Genomic DNA, 18,918 nt, shown 5'->3' with positions numbered 1-18,918 from the left:
GCTGTTCCCAGCAGCTTCGTGCTGCTCCAGGTCCTCCGGGCCGGCCATCATCACCATGCGGAACGACACCCTCCTCTCCCGCCTCCTTGAGGAACCGGTTAGGGACGAGGAGTTCAGAGACTTAGCCATGGCTTTCCTGCTACGCAGGCGGACCGAGATGTGACGGACGAGTCCGTAGCCAATGGGGCCTCTGGGAACCGACCCACAAGAGACTCACCACCCTGCAGCCTGAGGGACACGGGCCACACATGAGGTTCACTGCATCTGACCCTCAACGGCCAGAGGAAAAGGAGCCGTTCACAGCCCTACTCTCGCCCAGAGAAAAGTGAGGGCAGAGCTGGAGTTACTGTAATGCAGCGATTCTCAGAGTGTTGCCCAGGAACCCCAAGGGGTCCCGAGGTCAAAGTCACTTCTCCAGTCACCGAGACACTAGCCACACCAGACAGAGTCGGTTCGGCTGTTCAGGCTCCCGCAGGATGTAGATTTACAACGAACAGAAACACAGAGTGCTTGCTGGACAGGCACGGTTTGGAGTACGTGACGTGATCAGCCTAACGCTCAAAGCACCCCTACGAGGCAGTACTATGATCCCAGGCTACAGATGAGAAGACCGAGGCCCAGGGAGATGAAGAAAATGACCCGAAAGTCACGGGCTCAGGGAGGGGACAGAGGTGGTCGCAGGTCTGCACTGTCCGCCCCACGAGGCACCTCCCACCCATCGTGTGCCCGTCAGGGCCTGGTGAGTAGCTTCAAACAGCATCACTGATCTGAAATTTCTTTCTCTCACTTTAAAAAGTTTCTCAATTTTACTGCATTTAGTAAAACAAAGTGACCTAAACCCTACAGAAGCAGGATGTTCCTGAAGCCAAGCAGAACCTCCCCCCGTCCTCCCCCCCCCCCCCCCCCCACGCCCACATCCCCCACCCCCTTCCGCACTTCCCGCCACGTGGTCTGGCAAACCCTGCAGGCGTTCCTTCTCTGGAGAGTTCGGCGGCCTGACTCTCCTCAGTCCGGGACCCCTGCCTCTGCCCGAAGGTCCCAGACGCCACGCAGACAGAGTCAGGCTGCCTTAGAGGCGCTTCCCATCCTGGGAACTCGTGAAGCAGATGGTCTGCGAGACGGGAGCCCCACCTCTGGACTGTCCCTCTGGCCCCCCTTCCCTGGGAATGAACACTCCATGGGCCTCATCCCTGTCACCAACTTCCAGTGCTGGCGGAAAGGAAGAATGTTAGTTGGGCCCTGGCCGGTAGCTCAGTGGGTTGGAGCATCTTGCCGATACGCCAAGGTTGCAGGTTCGATCCTCATCAGGCTCATACAAGCAGCACCAATGAATGCATCAGTAAGTGGAACAACAAGTTGATGTTTCTCTCTTTCTCTCTCAAACCAATAAAAAAAGACTGATAACGTTTGTATAAATTGAACTGCTGCATAATTTAGTTTTAGTTTTGTTGGAAGGTTCTTGGTTGCTGCCCGGAGCCATACTCCAAGCTGACAGGATAAATACGCTAGAAGCCTTTAGAACAATAAGGAGTACGGGGTCCTTGCTGGCCCCGTGAGAATGACATTTACAATTTCTAAGTGACTTGGATGTTCACTTTCGCTGGCAATGCCATCGACTGAACAAAAGGCCTCCACCACCACGGCGCTCACCCAGCCGACACGCCCACCACGACCATCGCTTCCGTTGTCTCTCAGATGCGTTAGAGGACAGCACTCGGCCTCTGCTGGCTGAGGAGCGTTTCCCTGGCTGTCAGCAGGCCCCACACTGTGGCTTCTCACACTTTCCTCCTCCATCTTATTTTCAGGGGCATTAACATCACTTCACCCGTACACTCTGTCCCAACACCTTCGGGGGAAATGACAGGAAATGCCTGGAGCAGCAGCCAACCGCAATGCCTGCACCGACAACAGGTTTTTAACTGAATGTGAGCACGCCTTTCTGTGCTGAGGGACGCGGGAAGGACTGTTTTACAACAAAGAAGGGACGTCCTTCATTTCCAAAGACCAAGCTTTCCTGCAGAGGAGGTCCCACAGGTTTAGAAAACTGGCAAACCGTGACCACTTGAGAGCCCCGCTTGCCAGTCCACGCTGCCGGGGCAGAATGTGGAGCACACTCGACGGTGAACGTGGGGAGACTGCCCAGCTGGTGCGGCTCAGTGGGTAGAGCATTGACCTGCAGACTGAAGGGTCCCCGGTTTGATTCCGGTCAAGGGCACACGCCTGGGTTGCAGGCTCAATCCCCAGTAGAAGGCATGCAGGAGGCAGCCAACCAATGATTTCTCTCATCATCGATGTTTCTATCTCTCCCTCTCCTTTCCTCTCTGAAATCAATAAAAATAATTTTTTTTAAAAAGTGACTCACAAAACAAAGTGTGTAAAGAGGGCTCGTGCTTCATCCTTCTGTTCAGTCCTGCACGGGGTGCCCGGGGTGAGGATGTGACAATGACCTCGCCCACGACTGGGCCCTTCACAAAGTTCAACACAGCCAACTGCAGCTCCATCAGAAAGGAGCAGAACCCTCAGAACGCCCTGGGCTCCAAGGCCACGCCTTTAAGACGTCATGTGACACATGTAAGGCACAGGGTCCACGAGAAGAAGTCTGTAGAACCGCGGAGGTCTGAACAGAAGCGCTTGTCCGTTGTCAGGCCTGTCTGTCGACTCCCTGGGGGCACACTGTCGCACGTTTGCTACCTCTGTCCACATCACGCCCAGAGCTCATGCCCACGTCGGCGGAGGAACAGAGCACAGTGCGTCCCACCTGCTCCGTGACTCCGCCTGTGTCACGGTCCTATCAGATGGCGAGGTGTCAGGTCTCGGGAGAAGCACGCGTGCTGGGAGGCAAAGCAAGCCTCAGTGAAAAAATCAGAGAGAGGCACCTCCCAGCCCCGCCCGCCGCCCACCGCCTCATGCAGGCACTTGGTCCTGTCTGTTTCTAGCTCCTCTGTGCACCGTGGAGGAAGCTGGTGACGCTGCTGACGTAACACAGTCCTTAGGAGAAAGTTTCAAAACTTCAAATAACCAGACAGTCTGGTCACTGTGTCCGTCCATTGTTTTCATGGCTTCGCTGTTTAAAGGATCCCTGAAATGCTCGGAATGCAGGGAGGATCATCTCCAAAAGAAGTACCGTTGGCAACAAACCTCTGGAGAACTCAGGCGGGCGGCCTCCGTGCAGCCCCCGCTGGTGCCAAAGGAGCCCCCGTACCCATCCCATGAGGTGCCCGAAAACCAACGGAGACCAGCCAGTAGGTACGACTACCCCAGGCTTCTGGTGACCTACCCAATCGTGTGCCCCCTAACATTTCTTTCTTCTTAGCTGCCAAGAGAAAATTTTAATCAAGATAAAATATTCTCTAACTGGTACTAAAACCTTAAGCCTAAGCACACAGATACACCTAGACAGTGTTTTCCCCAGGAACAGAGGCTTGCACCCTGCCTGGCAGCCATCCCTGAAAAACAGATCCTACAGGCAGTGACGTCATGTCACAGCATCCGAGGAGCAACGCTGATCAGAAACCCCCCGGACAACTGCAGCCCAGCCAAGGTGTTTCATGCTCCCATCACCACAGAGCATCGGGGAATGCAAAGTATCAGAGAAGTTTCCCGGAATCAAACCCGCCTTCCTCGGGAAGAGAAGTTTCGGTTCCACGAGAGAGAAGTGTGTTTACCTATTTGCTAAACTGAAAATTCTTTATGAGCAAAGCCACACTGTAATGTCCCCTCTGCCCACCTCCACCCTGCCCTTCCCCCCCAAACCCACCCGCCTTCACGCAGACCTGTGCTTCAGCTAACTCTCCGTCTTCTTTTACCCAGGCCCTCCCGCCCTCCTCTGGCATCCATATCTGTTCTCGTAGCGTTTCTGAAGGCTGAAAGCCGCTACGAGATGTCGTCCCTTCCCGCCGCAGCTGCAGGAGCCGTCACTGTCCCCTGCACTAGCAGGAGGCGAAGAAGCCGCAGAGCAGGCCTCTTACACAAACAGGACAGGCGAGGCCTGGCCCAGAGCCCTTTCTGGAAGAGGCTGAGACACAAACCCCGTCCGGCCAGGTGCCAACAGCATAGCAGCTCTGTGAGCTCCCTTTGTCTGAAGTCCCCATTCCAGGCTCTGCGGTGACATGTGAGGTGGGAAACGCAGGGACCATCAGGTAAACCCGCAGGGAAACGGCTGCTCCCCTGGCACCTCCCTGGCACAGTGCGCGAGCGCACGCATGGCGCGGAGAAACCCAGAAAGCGCAGAGGCCGGCCCGGTCCCACCCGAGCCCGCGGAGCCGGTGCTGAGCGCACCGAGCCGTCTCCTCCTGAGCCCACTCCTGGGATATTTCTGCACCGGGAGGGAGCGCCGCTTTCTGCAGTGGCCAAGGCATCGAGTGTCCCCGGGAAAGGAAATACTCACTCTGACCACGTAGCTGAACCTGCGCACGTCCTGCACGGCGCTCGAGAAGTCCAGGCGGGTGAAGGCCTCCCCCAGGGTGCAGTAGCCGTGCCGCTGGAAGACAAGCAGTCAGTCAGCGCGGACGCACGCAAAGCCAACGACGCTCAGTGTGGGCGAGTCTGTGCCAACTGTTTTTTAACCGTCAGCAAAGGACAGTGTCTACTATGATGCAGACACACCCAGGTGAGTGGCGTCCATCACGCCGAAGCTGACCTACCATCGTGCATCACTGAGGCAGCACAGACACCCTCACCCCGCGGGCAGGACGACAAAGACGGACCCATCACGCATCTCGCCGATTTCTTTTGTTGGGACACATTTGGGGGGAGGGCCAATGAAGCCTGCAATCATACGATAAGTGGGAATATTCTCGGCTACGACACTGCGAGCACGCCCAGCAGGCGGCTGCTGTGAAGGGCCACTATGAACACGACCGCTGAGAATGTGACTGCTCGCAGGAGTCCCGAGGTCTGAACGTTTGCCCAACACACAGGCTGAAGGCAGAGGGGGAGGGCGGAGGCGGGGCGATGTGACTACGGGACAGGGCCTGCTCAGCACCCAAACCCCAAAGCTGGAATTAGACCCAGGTCCAAGAGTAAAAAAAATGAACAAAGTCAGTCTTTTATTTTTACTTTTTAAAACATATACCTATATATATACTTAATATATATATTATTGATTTCAGAGAGGAAGGGAGATAGAACATCAATGAGGAGAGAGAATCATTGATTGGCTGCCTCCTGCACGCCCCCTACTGGGGGTTGAGCCCACAAGAGCATGTGTTCTTGACCAGGACCAAACCCAGGACCCTCAGTCCGCAGGCTGATGCTCTATCCATTGAGTCAGTCTTTTAAAGAGTGAAACACCACTCTCTGCATAGATGGTTTTCTCCATGATGCACCTGCATTCCGATTGGTTTGTACATTAGGTGTCACTTTAAAGTCTACCTTCGGTATTTGAAATACGAAGAGTATAGAAAGAGATATTCAATTCAGAGTCGTGGGACAGACAAACTGGGGGCCAATCACAGAAAACCCCAGGGTGGCAGGGGAGGGTCTAGAAGAGGAGGCTCACCCTAGCGCAGCTAAGACACATGGGAAGGGCTGGTGGTTTGTGCAAGTCCCAAGAACAGTTGCACAAACCAACAAGATGCATTCATTCACAGCACTCAATACCTATTTTTATGGAGTATCTACTGTACACAAAGTATTTTCTGGGGGGCTGTGGGGGAGCAAAGCCCAGACAGAACCTGAACTTGATCCCAGCTGGGACTTCTACTCCAATGTCTTCTCAATGAACAGAGCTCTGTGTGCTGGTGTAGGAGACTCCTGTCCAGGCAGCCCCTTCTCACAACAGCCTCTTCTGTTGGGGGACTTAAATCTGATCCACAGAGCGGACAGCACATCGCACGTCTGAACCACATGAGCTCGCCACCTGGTGGGGGCCTGGAGCCATGCAGTCAGGCGCTCAGTGTCTGTGGGCGGCCAGTCGGCCATATAGACGGGCAGCAGAGATACCTGGTCCATCCAGGTGAGAAGACTGACAGCCGAGTTAGGCCGAGACAGCTGGCGAGAGAAGTGCCAGCTCTCAGTCCGTCCCTGCTCCCGCCCTGAGCTGATTACACTGTGCTCCTGGGATCCACAGATCCACCGGCACCTGCAGACTCACATTAAGTTCTGTTCGGTTGCTTGCGCTGGCCTAAGTTGGTTCTCTTTTCTGCCATCAGTGTGGTAACACAGAGCAAACGAAATATGAAAGAGTCTTAAGTCAGCTCAAGTTATGTTAGATTCTGCCAAACATTCGTGTAATGATGCACTAGACTGTATGCGAAGGATTAGTCCCTCTGTACCCACTAAAAATGTTAACCGCCACCAAGGAGTCAAATACGTTCTGTCTCAGAAGCTGGGCCAGTCTCAGGTCACCCACTACTAACGCCTCTGGAACAAGTAACTTACGCCAACGGAATGTATACTAAACAATTACTCCCCAAATCATTCCCCAGTGGCTGCAAAATAAGGCAAGTGCCAAGTTCCTCAGACTGCAAAGCAGGTAAGCTTCCCGGGCACTAAGCAGAGAGAAAGGAAACAGGTGGAAGTGAGTGGACTGTTTCATGGCTCATAGCAACACTTCCCCAACTCGGCAAAGCAAAGGAGGGGAAAGGTTCACTGCTCTTTGCCCAGTCACAGTCAGTTACGACGTCACGTCAGCTGCCCGGCCTGGGAAAGGAGGGTTAGAGTTCTCCCCATCCCAGCCCGGCAGGCCCACGAAGCCCCCTGCCAGCAGCAGGGCTCCGCAGGAGCAGCTCTTGGGAGAGCAGGCCCACCCTTGTTCTGTTTATTCAGGTTTGTGCCAGGGGCACCGACCACACACACACACAGACGTCTTCACAGGGTTGATGTTGCAAAAGAAGTAACTTATTTAATGTGAAGTTACATGTTCAACAGGACAAAACATATACGCTTACTCACAACAGAATACTTACTTCTCTTGTGCTTTCTTTGTGGACATAGATCCATTTTTCACGAAAAAAACCTAGAACAGAAATTAACTTTGTTTTTAAAATCTGGGGAATAATTTCAAAATGAAGATTTTCAGAAACTTAAAATAGTTGCATAAGTTAACAAAATTATCTGATATACAGATTGAGATGCCTTTACTTGTTAAATGTGAACAGAAAAATTCTTTGTTTCTTTTTTTCTAAATTTAATTTTATTGATTTCAGAGAGGAAGGGAGAGGGAGAGAGAGATAGAAACATCAATGATGAGAAAGAATCATGGATCGGCTGCCTCCAGCACGCCCACATTGGGGTCAAGCACACAACCCAGACATGTGCCCTGACTGGGAATCAAACCATGACCTCCCAGTTCATAGGTCAATGCTAAGCCACTGAGCCACACTGGCTGGGCAAATTCTGTTTCCTAACGTTAGTTTAAGAAGTGCTGAAACACATCTTTACATGAAATATGATTTTCAGACAGTGCCAACTTTTAGTAACTTAGAAGAAAATTAGTTACTAATGACTATAAACATGAAAACATAATTATAAAAGTACAATCAATAAAAAGTCCTATTCTTCTGTCCTTGCCTTTAAATTGTATTTGATTTAATTAAATTTTTTCATGTAACTGAATCCTAAAGCTTTAAGGGTCATAACTCCCCCCCACACAGGGCCCGACCTTCCTCAGCAGACTGACTACACGGGAGCACTCCTCACAACTTACAGAGGCGCTCAGGGCAGAGCAGGGGCGGCACAGGGGAGTGCCTGCCTCCCCCAGGGGCTCACCAGCTCTGACCACCTTTGTGTCTTGCTCCGAACAGCAGTGCCTCCTGCACAAAAGTCCAAAGTCAAGACGCCTCAGGCTGGGCCTCAGTGCCTGGCAGCAAACCGATGGCGACCACTGTTCGGTCGCTCAGATGTGCGAGCTCTGTAGTGGGTTTGCTACCCTTTGTTTTGTTTCTGCCAATCTTACTAACAAAATGGTTGAGCATCAACCCATGAACCAGGAGGTCATAGTTTGCTTCCCAGTAAGAGCACATGCCCAGGTTTCGAGCTCAATCCCCAGTAGGGGGTGTGCAGGAGGCAGCCAATTAAGGATTCTTTCTCATCATTGATGTTTCTATCTCTCCCTCTCCCTTCCTCTCTCCGAAATCAATCTATATATATAAAAAGCCAGCGACCATAATGCCATAACGACCGGTCGCCATGATGCCCACTGCAGCCAGAGAACCAGCCCGATCAGATACTCCTGCAGGTCACTGATTCCCCAATTGGCCCCCCCACTCCATTCGGGGGCAGAGCCAGCCAGCCCACTGCTCATAGCCTTTCCCCACGGCCAACCCCACCCCCAATCAGCTCCCACTATCCCTATGGGCCTGCAGCCCTTTCCCCAGCCAGTTCCGCCCCTGATCAGCCCCCCCACACCAATAGGGAGTGGGGCTGGCCGGCCAACCTCCCACAGACCCTCCCACAGCCACTGACCCCCAATCGACCCCACCACCCCATTTGGGGGCAGGGCCAGCCAACCCACCATTCACAGCCCCTCCCCAGGGCCACCCCTGCCCCCAGTCTGCCCCCTCACCCCAATCAGGGGCAAGGCCTGCTGGCCAATCACCCATGGCCACTCCCCCCAGCCAGCCCAGCCCTGATGGGGCCCTGATCGGTGGGTGGGCCAACTAACCACCCACCGTCTCCTCCTCCTAACAGGCCTGGCCCCAATCCGCTCTGATTGGGGCAAGGCCAGCAGGACCCCACCTGTACACAAATTCTTGCACTGGGCCTCTAGTTAAAGCACATTTTTTAAAAACACAAAAAAATGATTGAGCTGCAAAAGCTTTGATCACTAGTCCTGTGGGCAACACTGGAGAAGGACTATTAAGACCTCTGGGCCGCCTTTCCTGTGCATGTGTGGAAGTGACTTAGTGTGCCAACATATTCCAGTAAAATATAACATGTTAAACATGATCTTACATTGAGTATTGCTGTCGTTTCTAAAATGGTCCTTTTTCCTTTTCTTGGATGCATATCCATGCTCCTCACTAGTAAATATGTCGTCATCTTCACTATTCAGGATTCTGAAATAAAGATAGATTTTATTAAAATATATCTATAGGGAGATCTTCATTTGGCTTATCTTTTAAAAAATGATAGTATCTGGCTTGCAATTTAGGAGATCAAAATAAAAACCTTGTTGAATTCTGAAAGCAAGCTGTTCATTTTCAAAGCGACACATCACAGCTCAGCATTACACAGCTAATGTCTAATGTATTCTTTTTCTTTTGAGAAACCTAAGACTTATCTCGGTTCTTCTGAGAATGCTAGCCCAGGAAGTGCGAGGCATGTTCCAGTGTCCCAAGGGTTTTCATGTGCTCATGCGGTTTCAGACTTCAAAATGCTTCATTAAGACAGGGAGATTACAGCCCTAACCAGTTTGGCTCAGTGGATAGAGCGTCAGCCTGTGGACTAAAGGATCCCAGGTTCGATTCCGGTCAAGGGCATGTACCTTGGTAGCAGGCACATCCCCAGTAGGGGGTGTGCAGGCGGCAGCTGATCGATGTTTCTCTCTCATCGATGTTTCTAACTCTCTATCCCTCCCCCTTCCTCTCTGTAAAAAATCAATAAAATATTTTTTTTTTTAAAAAAGAAGTGCCTTCCTTTTAAAAAAAACAAAACTGGGAGATTATAAACAAAACTGGAAACACTCTGGGAACGTTAATGTGAAGGGTCATACCTGACAATAACTAATGATTTGCCACATCCCCGATCCAATGTGAACACTGGCCATAAAGGACCTGTTAGCGCAGATGGACTTCACATACACGGAATTTTCCATGCAAAAGCAAGAGAACATTCTGCTCAAGCACACAGGGAACATTTCCCAGGACAGATCATATGTTGAGCCACAAAACAAGTCTTTAAGTAATTAAGATTGCAATCATATCAAGTGTCCTGGTCAGTGTGCTCAGTGGTTAAAACATCAGTCATGCATTAAAGTGTCTCAGGGCACGTACCTGGGTTGCGGGTGTGACCCCCGCCCCAGTTGGGGTGAGTGCTGGAGGCAGCCAATCCAGGTGTCTCTCTCACATGGATGTTCCTATCTCTCTCTCTCTCTCGCTCTTCCCCTCCCTCCTCTTCCCTTCCACTCTCTCTAAAGATCAATAGAAAAAATATCCTTGGTTGAGGATAAAAAAAAGAAGAAATCATATCAAGTACCTTTTCTGACCACGATTTATGAACTTGAAACCAATTACAAGAATAAAACAGGAACATCACAAATATGTGATTACACAACACGCTATTGAACAACCAGTGAGTCAAACAGGAAATCAAAAGAGAAATTTTAAAAATACCTTGAGACGAATGAAAATGGAAATACACCAAAACTTATAGGATGCAGCCAAAGCAATTCTAAGAAAGGGTTCCCGTGATAAAAGCCTCAACAAGACACAAGAAAGCTTTCAAATGAGCACCTAACTTCACACATCAAGGAACTAGAAAAAGAAAACAAAGGAAATGAAGAACAGAGCAAAAATAAACAAAATAGAGATTTAAAAAAAATCAATGAAACTAGGAGCTGGTTTTTTAAAAAACATAAAACTGACAAAGCATTTAGCTCAGAAAAAAAGACTCAAATAACCAGAAATGAAGGAGACGTCACAACTCAAGCTCCTCACGTACGAAGGACAGAGACTCGATGTGAACAGGCTGGGCAACCTCCAAATGACAGCGCGGGTCTGAAACCCACCACCTGCCCACTCTAAGCCACCAACCAGAACCTGAGCAGACGGACTCCCAACCTGCTGACAAAGTCATGTCCAGGGCCAGACGCCTCCTGGCAAATCCCAAACACCGAAGATCTACTGTGGGCCCTGTCGCACTCTCCCAAGCACAGGAGCCTCGCCCGCAGGCAGGCCCAGTCCCCTCCCCCTGACTTCTCCAGGCCCTGGGCTCAGCGCAGTCCTCTCTGGCAGCTCCAAGGCGATTTCTCTGAAGCAAATGTTTTCATGCCTTTTCTTTGGTTAAAAAGGCACTTGCTCACTCTTATCCATGTCATTGCTTTTCACTCTCTCACAGCCCAAAGCCCCTCAAACATTACACACAATCTACATTTCTCCTGTGCAGAACAGGATCTCTGCTGGAGAAGAACTCGCCCTTCTCCTGCCACACAGGTCAGGACGAGGATGCACCTGCTGGCTTGTCACTGACACAGGCGGCAGGACAGACCTCCGAGTCCAGATGCATCCCCGCGGGCAGGCAGGTACACAAATGCCCTGGGTGCATGCTGGTCTGATGCCGGTGCCAGCTTTCGAACCACATTTTCCTTCCTAGTCACTGAAGAAGACGATGTAAGGAAGGCATCAGGCTGTCACTGAAAGCCGCACATCCCCCAACAGCCCGCGGGAACACCACCACCACCAGCAGAGCCTGTGTAGGAGTAAAGGAGTGGGACAGGAGCTTTCCCAGACTGGGGCTGAGGCCTCGGGGCACAGTTCTTACTTCCAGGGCTAGTGGGCCCCTGGATTCTCTGACCTGGTGGTGACCAGAGACTGTTTTTGCATTTTTGTAAGGGAACCAAAAATGCAGTTTGTTACCTTTTTTCCTTGGAAGACCCACAATTTAAAAATGTTTGTGTGTTTTCTTTTCTTTTTTTAAATATATTTTTATTGATTTTTTACAGAGAGGAAGGGAGAGGGATAGAGAGTCTGAAACATCGATGAGAGAGAAACATCAACCAGCTGCCTCCTGCACACCTCCCACTGGGAATGTGCCCGCAACCAAGGTACATGCCCTTGACCGGAATCGAACCCGGGCCCTTTCAGTCCGCAGGCCGATGCTCTATCCACTGAGCCAAACCGGTTTGGCATTGTGTGTTTTCTTAGAGAATCCCACTCTTGGGATATCTTGGGTACGACTAGAGTTGAAGATAATCTTCATGGACTCCCAGGTCTCCGATACCTCCACTGCTATGCCCAGTGAACCAAGTAACCAAAATAAATCATAAAATATTCACATTCGGACAGGAAGCTGAATGTGAATGAGATGTAAGTAAAAACAATGCAGTGAAGATTTAATAAGTTAAACGCAAAGGGGAAACCCTAGAAGGGTCCTGTTCGGGCAGCGCAGGACACAGTGCATGTGGCCTTGCGCCTCCGTGCCATCTCAGCTTCCCAGAGCCCACAGGGAACGGCACTGAATCCCCGGGCAACGCTATGGACTCCATAGACAGGACCCCACACTGCGCCTCAAGGCCCTCCTTCACAAAAACCAAGCCAAAACCGCAGACAAGGGCCTTCTGGTGGAATTCCAAAAACACGCCCACCGACACCTGCTCGCCAGCGCTCCCACAACCGCCTGTGCCCGTGGCCCTGAACCTTCCATGGACCCGGTCGGTCGGGGGACAGAGAGGAGCCTGGCTGGCTGGCCTCACCATGGAAGGTCTTTTCTTTCCTCACAGCACTGGCTTCCATGGTGTCGGGCAGTGACCCTCGCGCGGTAACAATGCAGCATCTACGTGTGAGAACCAGGCAATGTCCTGGCTCAGACCTGAGCTACATAACGTCCTCCCTCCCACCAGCCTTGGGCGAGGGCAACTCGCAGCCAAACGACAATGACAGAGCTTTGCAGCGCCTGGAAGAGGAAATGAACCCTGGGCGCCAGGCGGGCCGCAGGGCTGCGCGTACATGCTGTGCGGGACGCTGCGCTCGGCACTCTCTTGGTCCAGGTCCTGCCGCCAGGGCTCACAGCGCTTCCAGCCGTCCTCCGTTTTAACCCAGCTCCATCCAGGAGATCGCCAGTCCTGGCCCAGAAACGGCATCGCTCTGTAAAAACAGTTGATTCACGTTTAAAATGTATGAGTAATTGGCAAGTTTCGTTTCACTGAGATCACTTCTCATTAATCTTTACAAAGTAAGTGTTTACTTAATATTTAAATATCTGCACAGGCATTAAGTGCTGGTGTGACATGGGGGATAAAGCGGTGGTGATAACAGTGCCTCGGCAGCGGGCAGCGGGCAGCGCTGAGTGACAGTCTGGGATGCGGAGTGGTGGGTTTACTAGCTCCATGCTGCTCAGTCAGGTCATCAGGGGCTGGGTCCCAGCTGGAGAACAGGGGGGGGGGGGTAATGACGGGAGCATTATCCCACACGAGCGCTCTCTTCGCCAGAAATCGGAGCAACATAAAGGAAGCATGTTCATGTCCATCACCTGTAGGCAGTTTGATCTGGTTGAAGCTTAATGAGCAGTTGAGGGTGGAGAAGTGATGGGGGACAGTCAGGCAGAGTCCGAGGGCCCAGAAAGGACCCTCCAGGTGAGTGATTGGATCACACCCGAGCTTTACATACAAACTGGGGTCACACTGTGAAGACCAGACTGAGGGTGCGCCCGGAGGAAACAGTTAGGACTAGAGGCTACGGAATATTGGCCTGTAAGCGATGAGAGGGCGTGGCTGCAGGAGGAACAGTGGGAGGAGGAACCACTGAGGAGGGGGAGGCCATCGGGGGGCTTCTCTCTGTGCTCCCCCAACTCCCAGGGACGTCAGTGACAAGGATGTGAGCTCCCAGCAAAAGGACCCGGTGCCCGACCGGCTGGAACAGAGAAGAGGGCTGGACATGCCTGTGGGCTTTGCTGTGCCTGTGGTGACAGCCACTACACTAGACTCCAGGTATAAAAATAGGACTTAAAATGAACCCTAAAGCTTAGGAACCGATGAGAGTGAGACCTGGAATACCAGCTCTCCCACTGCCTCCAGCTGCCTGCCCTGACCTTGCTGGGCCCGAAGTCGGGAAGCATTCACAGCTCCCGCGCTGCCCGCTGCCCCTCCCAGGTCTCTCGGCCCTGATGAGTGATGGCACAGTGGGAGGCGCTGTCTGGAACACATATGCGGTTCCTGTCTGTCTTCCTCCAAGAAAACGCCATGTCTTGTTCAGCTCTGTGACCCGCCTACGGTGAACAGTGCCCGCACACGCAGGGGCTGGGTAACACCAAGTGAGCACAGGCACCACAGACCCATGGCCAGGAGAGAGCAGGCTGGAGAGCACAGGACGCAAGCACACGCGGCATCAGAGCCCCCGGTGCGCCATCAGAGAGGAACAGAGTCCGCGAAGACTGCATCTAGAGGACACGCAGAGGAAGATAGCCCAGGAAGGAAGCTGAAAGGAAGAGGCTTTCAGGGAGGGAGAGCAGGATGTCAAGAGAACAAAGTATTTTAAGAAAGAAATGATGTACAAAGAGGAAAATGTTATAAAGAAGCCAGTACTGTAAGAATTGAAAGTTATACACTGAGTTTAGCTACAACACAGTAGCTGATCACCCAACCAAAAATAGTTTCAACAGAATAATGTGTTATATTACTCTGAGGTCCCAACGCGGACTCGGCGTATTTCACAAATGTGGAGTATTTACAGGGCACATGAGATGGAAATGTTCAAATACAATCTCCAACTATGTTCGGTCTGACTCACGCAGGTTATTAAATAGGCATTTACAATGGCTCAGAGGAGACAAAATTCTCAGAAGGAAATGATAAGTCTTCCACAGGATTCCTGGGTCAGCTAGCTACCAGTGCTCAGCTCCTGAACGGATGTACGAAATGTGTGCTGAAGAGAATCCCCAAACCAGCTAAACTGATTTATAACCAGAACACATCTCCTTCAGTCATATATTAATTTAAGTTCCTGCTTTAGAAGACACTTAAAATCACTCCTTAAGTCTTAACACTATTTTGACAAGCCTCACCTTTCAGACTGGCTTCACAGCCCAGCCCCACTGGCATGCAAAAGCCGCCAGCAGGCCCAGCCATCGGCAGGATCATCTAGGGCAGCGGTTCTCAACCTTCCCAACGCCGCGACCCTTAATACAGTTCCTCATGGTTGTGGTCACCCCCAACCATAAAATTATTTTCATTGCTACTTCATAACTGTAATTTTGCTACTGTTATGAATCGTCATGTAAGTATCTGATATGCAGGATGTATTCTCATTGTTACAAATTGAACATAATTAAAGCATAGTGATTAATCACAAAAACAGTATGTAATTATATATGTGTTTTCTGATGGTCTTAGGCGACCCCCATGAAAGGGTCATTCGACCCCCAAAGGGTCGCAACCCACAGGTTGGCGACCCACAGGTTGCGAACCGCTGATCTAGGGCATGTGCTGTTTTATTTTCATAAAGCTTCAGGTACAGGCCAGAGAAGACTCTACAAAAGGCAAGTCCTGCAATGTAGTCTCATAAGAAACACACCAAAGAAAAGTGTCTGTTAGGACCATCTTTGACTGTCAAAGTATCAAAGTATCTTTCAATATCATTCCATGGATTCAGAATCTGTGATTAAAAACGAAAAATCTGGTGGCAACTGTGCAGAATATTGCTAAACAGACCAACTAAATACAGGATTACTCCAATGACAAACCTGTAAGCACAGAACAAATGTATTACTATGCTATCTGCACCTTCCCTAAGTGTGCACCATCTAGCTGAGAAACTAAAAAGAGAGAGAGAGAAAACCACATACAATAATATTAATACATGCAGATATATATAAAACATATACAAATATATACATACTAGAGGTCCAGCGTGCATGAAACGTGCGCAGTTAGAGTCCCTGGGCCTAGCCTGGCCTCCGTCACATGGCCTCTGTCACCCTGAAACGCTAGGTGAAGTTCCCCGCCCCAAGATGCTCTGCAAACCTGCGACTGCTCCGCGAGGCTTGCTGCCGCCCCGCGAAGCTCACTGCTGAATGCTCCGTGAAACTCCCTCTCCCCTGACCCCGTGACTGCTCTGTGAAACTCGCTGCCCTCCCATGACTGCTCTGCTAAACTCACAGCCACCCCGCGAAGCAGCCCGCCACCGCCGCTCAACAGTCCCCAGTCCCACCCCACCGCCAGCACCCCCCATAGTGAGCGGCTCGGGGGCTTGGGGGGTGGGGGGTACCGAGAGGTGCTCCATGCACTTCATGGTGACCAGTCGCCCGTTCAGTTGTGACGGCACCTAGCTCTTTATATATATTAGGATGTGCAATTCTGTAATGTGGGTTCTGAATGAGTAGTAGAGAGGGAATAACTGAAAGAAATTCAGAGAAAAAAGCAAACCCCTGGGAAACCTCTGAAAAGAACAGAACATGAGCTCAGCCTTGAAGCTCAGTGAGGCCTTCAGTGAATGGAGAGGCAAAGACAACATACCAATCACCGAAGTGGCAGCGGGGAAAACCTGCAGATGGGAATGTCCATGACTCGTGTGAGAATACTGAGCAGAACAGGTTGGCTGAAATAGAGAAAGCTACAGAAGGTTGCTAGAGAGAAACTAAGATTGGTGACTAGAAGCCACATCAGAGAATGTTGACTATCAAAGGTATTGGGACCTTATTCTCTGACTGGAGGCCTGGTGCATGAAATTCGTGCACGGGTAGCCCATCAGGGCTGATTGGGGCCTTCCAGCTGCTGGCCGGGGCCTTCCTTCCCCCCATTACTGGCTGCCAGCTGGGGCCTTCCCTCTTTCCATGCCACCCCTGGTGGTCAGTGCACATCATAGTGAGCAGTCGAACTCCCAGTCGGTCAAACCCCCGAGGGGACAATTTGCATATTAGCCCTTTATTATAGAGGGTAATTAAAAGTTTTAAAGCCATGTAGCAACATACACAGAAACTGTTTTAAGAATTACTTGCCGCCTTAACTGGTTTGGCTCAGTGGATAGAGCGTCAGCCTGTGGACTGAAAGGTCCCAGGTTTGATTCCGGTCAAGGGCATGTACCTTGGTTGCGGACACATCCCCAGTAGGGGGTGTGCAGGAGGGAGCTGATCGATGTTTCTCTCTCATCGATGTTTCTAACTCTCTATCTCTCTCCCTTCCTCTCTGTAAAATAATCAATAAAATATATATTTAAAAAAAACAAAATAAAATAAATTAGAATGAGGATGACCCATCACTTTTTGAGAATTTATGTATCTGTTCTGCCACAGACCTGAATTGCTAGAGTTTTATAATATACGTTTATTTTAATTAAAATTACCTTTGAGATTTTCAAAATGCAGAAATAAAAACTAGAAATCACTGTTGAAAATTAAATGTGTAAGAGCAACTATTGAAAAGGTGGGGTCCAGCTGTGAAACAGCTGGTACAATTTCCAATTTTATGCCAACTGATGCGAGAGAGCACACGTGCTCAAACCCAGCTAAACCTCCCCTTCATCTCGACTTCACGGGCAGAGAAGAGGGTGGGGCGTTTGAGGGACAGGGCCTCAGGAAGTTCACTTGCAGTGGAAATTCCTGACACGAGAGCATCAGACTCATCAGGAAACGCCTCTCCTTCAGCAAGCATACTTTTTGTAACTAATGCGAACAGCAGACATTTATTAGATCTTAGTCTGGGTAAGGCATTACTCTAACCGTTTACCTGTCTGATCTCCTCTACAGGACCTGACAAGGCAGACAATGTTCTCACTCTCATCTCACAGGTTAATTCTCCCATCTGTCAGTTAAAAAACAGGGGCCAACAGCTGGCGAAGCGGCATTTACACTGGTGGACTGCCACTCCAGGCTCGATGCGTATTTTTGTAACAGCACAGCCTGAAGGCCTTATGAAACAGAGGTCACAGAACTGTGGAGTTTTTCTTCTCATTCACCTTATGTTACACATATACCAGAAATAAGCTAACGTAACCACAGATCCTTCCTATATAATAAAAGGGTAATATGCAAATCGACCGAATGGCAGAACGACCAGTTGCTATGACACACACTGACCACCAGGGGGCAGACACTCAACACAGGAGATGCTGCCTGGTGGTCTGGGAATGCAGCTCAGCCAGAAGCTGGGCTCATGGCTGGTGAATGCAGCAGGAGTGGCGGGAGCCTCTACCACCTGGGAATCTTTTTAAAATCCTGATTTCTGGGCCTCATCCTCCGGAAATTCTGTTTCCTTGTTATGGGGTGGGGCCACAATATTAGTAACAAAGAAACAGAATTTCCGGAGGATGCGGCCCAGAAATCAGGATTTTAGAAAGATTCCCAGGTGATTCTAAGGCATCAGGAAGGTTGAGAACCACTGCTCTAAGCAAAGCTAAAGACCCCTGGGGGGATGTCCGACTGCCGGCTTAGGCCTGCTCCCCGGGGAAGGCAGACATCCCCCAAGGGGTCCTGGACTGCCAGAGGGCGCTGGCAGGGCTGAGGGACACCCCCTCCTGCCCCCCCCTACCCCCAGTGCACGAATGTCCTGCACCCACCAGGCCTCTAGCTTAAAAATAAAAACACCAAGACAAGGAAAACCTGACAGGAAACGTAACTCAGTACACTTTCAAAGGCTGCCCTGGGCAGTGCACCCTCGGACCAAAGTGTCTCAGGTTCAATTCCTGGTCAAGAGCACGGACCTGGGCTCAGGTTTGATCCGGGGCCCAGGGGCCAACCAGTCAGTCTCTCTCTCTCTCTTTCTCTCTCTGCCCCCCTCCCTCCCTTCTATCTCGAAGAAGAAGAAAAATCAATGGAAAAAATAAAAATATCCGTGGGTGAGGGAGGATTAACAAAAAAAGGCAAGACTACATATGTTTTCTACTTGTTTTTCGGTTAGAGGAGCAACTCAGTCAGGCATCCATCAGTAAGTACGTGTGAGTGTGAGCAGGAGCCACACCATGAACAGACCGCCACCAAGGACAGCGCGTTGCAGGGCAATGTGAAGGCGCTTTCGGAGCAAAAACCTGGCAAAGGAGGCCCCTTATGTGTCATTTTCATCATCGGTTTTGAAAAAGTCAGTTTCGTTGCTGTCAGAGTCACCGTCCGCTTACCATCCGGCCTTTCTCACTGCTCTGCGCTCCCCACAAAGCTCCTCACTGAGGACCTAACGCTGATGGGGGTTCCAAGTGCAGGTCCTGGACCGGGAAGGACGTGAGGACTGAACCGAGGGCTGGGGCCGCGCTGCTCGCTGCCCTGGCCCGGGAGGGACCCCCGCTGGGTGCGGCCCTGGAGGGACCCGCTCTGGGTGCGGCCCGGGAGGGACCCCCG

At 50.9% G+C, this 18,918-nt stretch overlaps 1 protein-coding gene across 4 annotated transcripts in view; it reads right to left on the bottom strand.

The window, feature by feature from the left end:
* FBXO25 (F-box protein 25) overlaps positions 1-18,901 on the bottom strand; it is a 33,299-nt gene extending 14,398 nt beyond the window's left edge. Inside the window, exons 1-7 of one of the 4 annotated variants that reach the window (XM_015570586.1) lie at positions 18,702-18,900; positions 13,270-13,508; positions 12,844-13,225; positions 12,606-12,743; positions 8,896-8,999; positions 6,909-6,958; positions 4,388-4,480 (exon numbers count right to left, since the gene is read on the bottom strand). In XM_015570586.1, coding sequence (XP_015426072.1) covers positions 4,388-4,480; positions 6,909-6,958; positions 8,896-8,999; positions 12,606-12,739 — 381 coding nt within the window. In that variant the 5' untranslated portion in view covers positions 12,740-12,743; positions 12,844-13,225; positions 13,270-13,508; positions 18,702-18,900. Of the gene's footprint in view, positions 1-4,387; positions 4,481-6,908; positions 6,959-8,895; positions 9,000-12,605; positions 12,744-12,843; positions 13,509-18,701 lie in introns of all 4 variants that reach the window. The other 3 variants (XM_015570585.1, XM_006773922.2, XM_006773920.2) reach the window with 3 other exon arrangements.
* Positions 18,902-18,918: the final 17 nt, after the last annotated feature.

This window comes from Myotis davidii, unplaced genomic scaffold, assembly GCF_000327345.1.
Source record: "Myotis davidii unplaced genomic scaffold, ASM32734v1 scaffold807, whole genome shotgun sequence".
Classification (NCBI taxonomy): domain Eukaryota; kingdom Metazoa; phylum Chordata; class Mammalia; order Chiroptera; family Vespertilionidae; genus Myotis; species Myotis davidii.
Note: the sequence above shows the minus strand (reverse complement) of the source record. Positions and strands in the feature narration are given on the sequence as shown.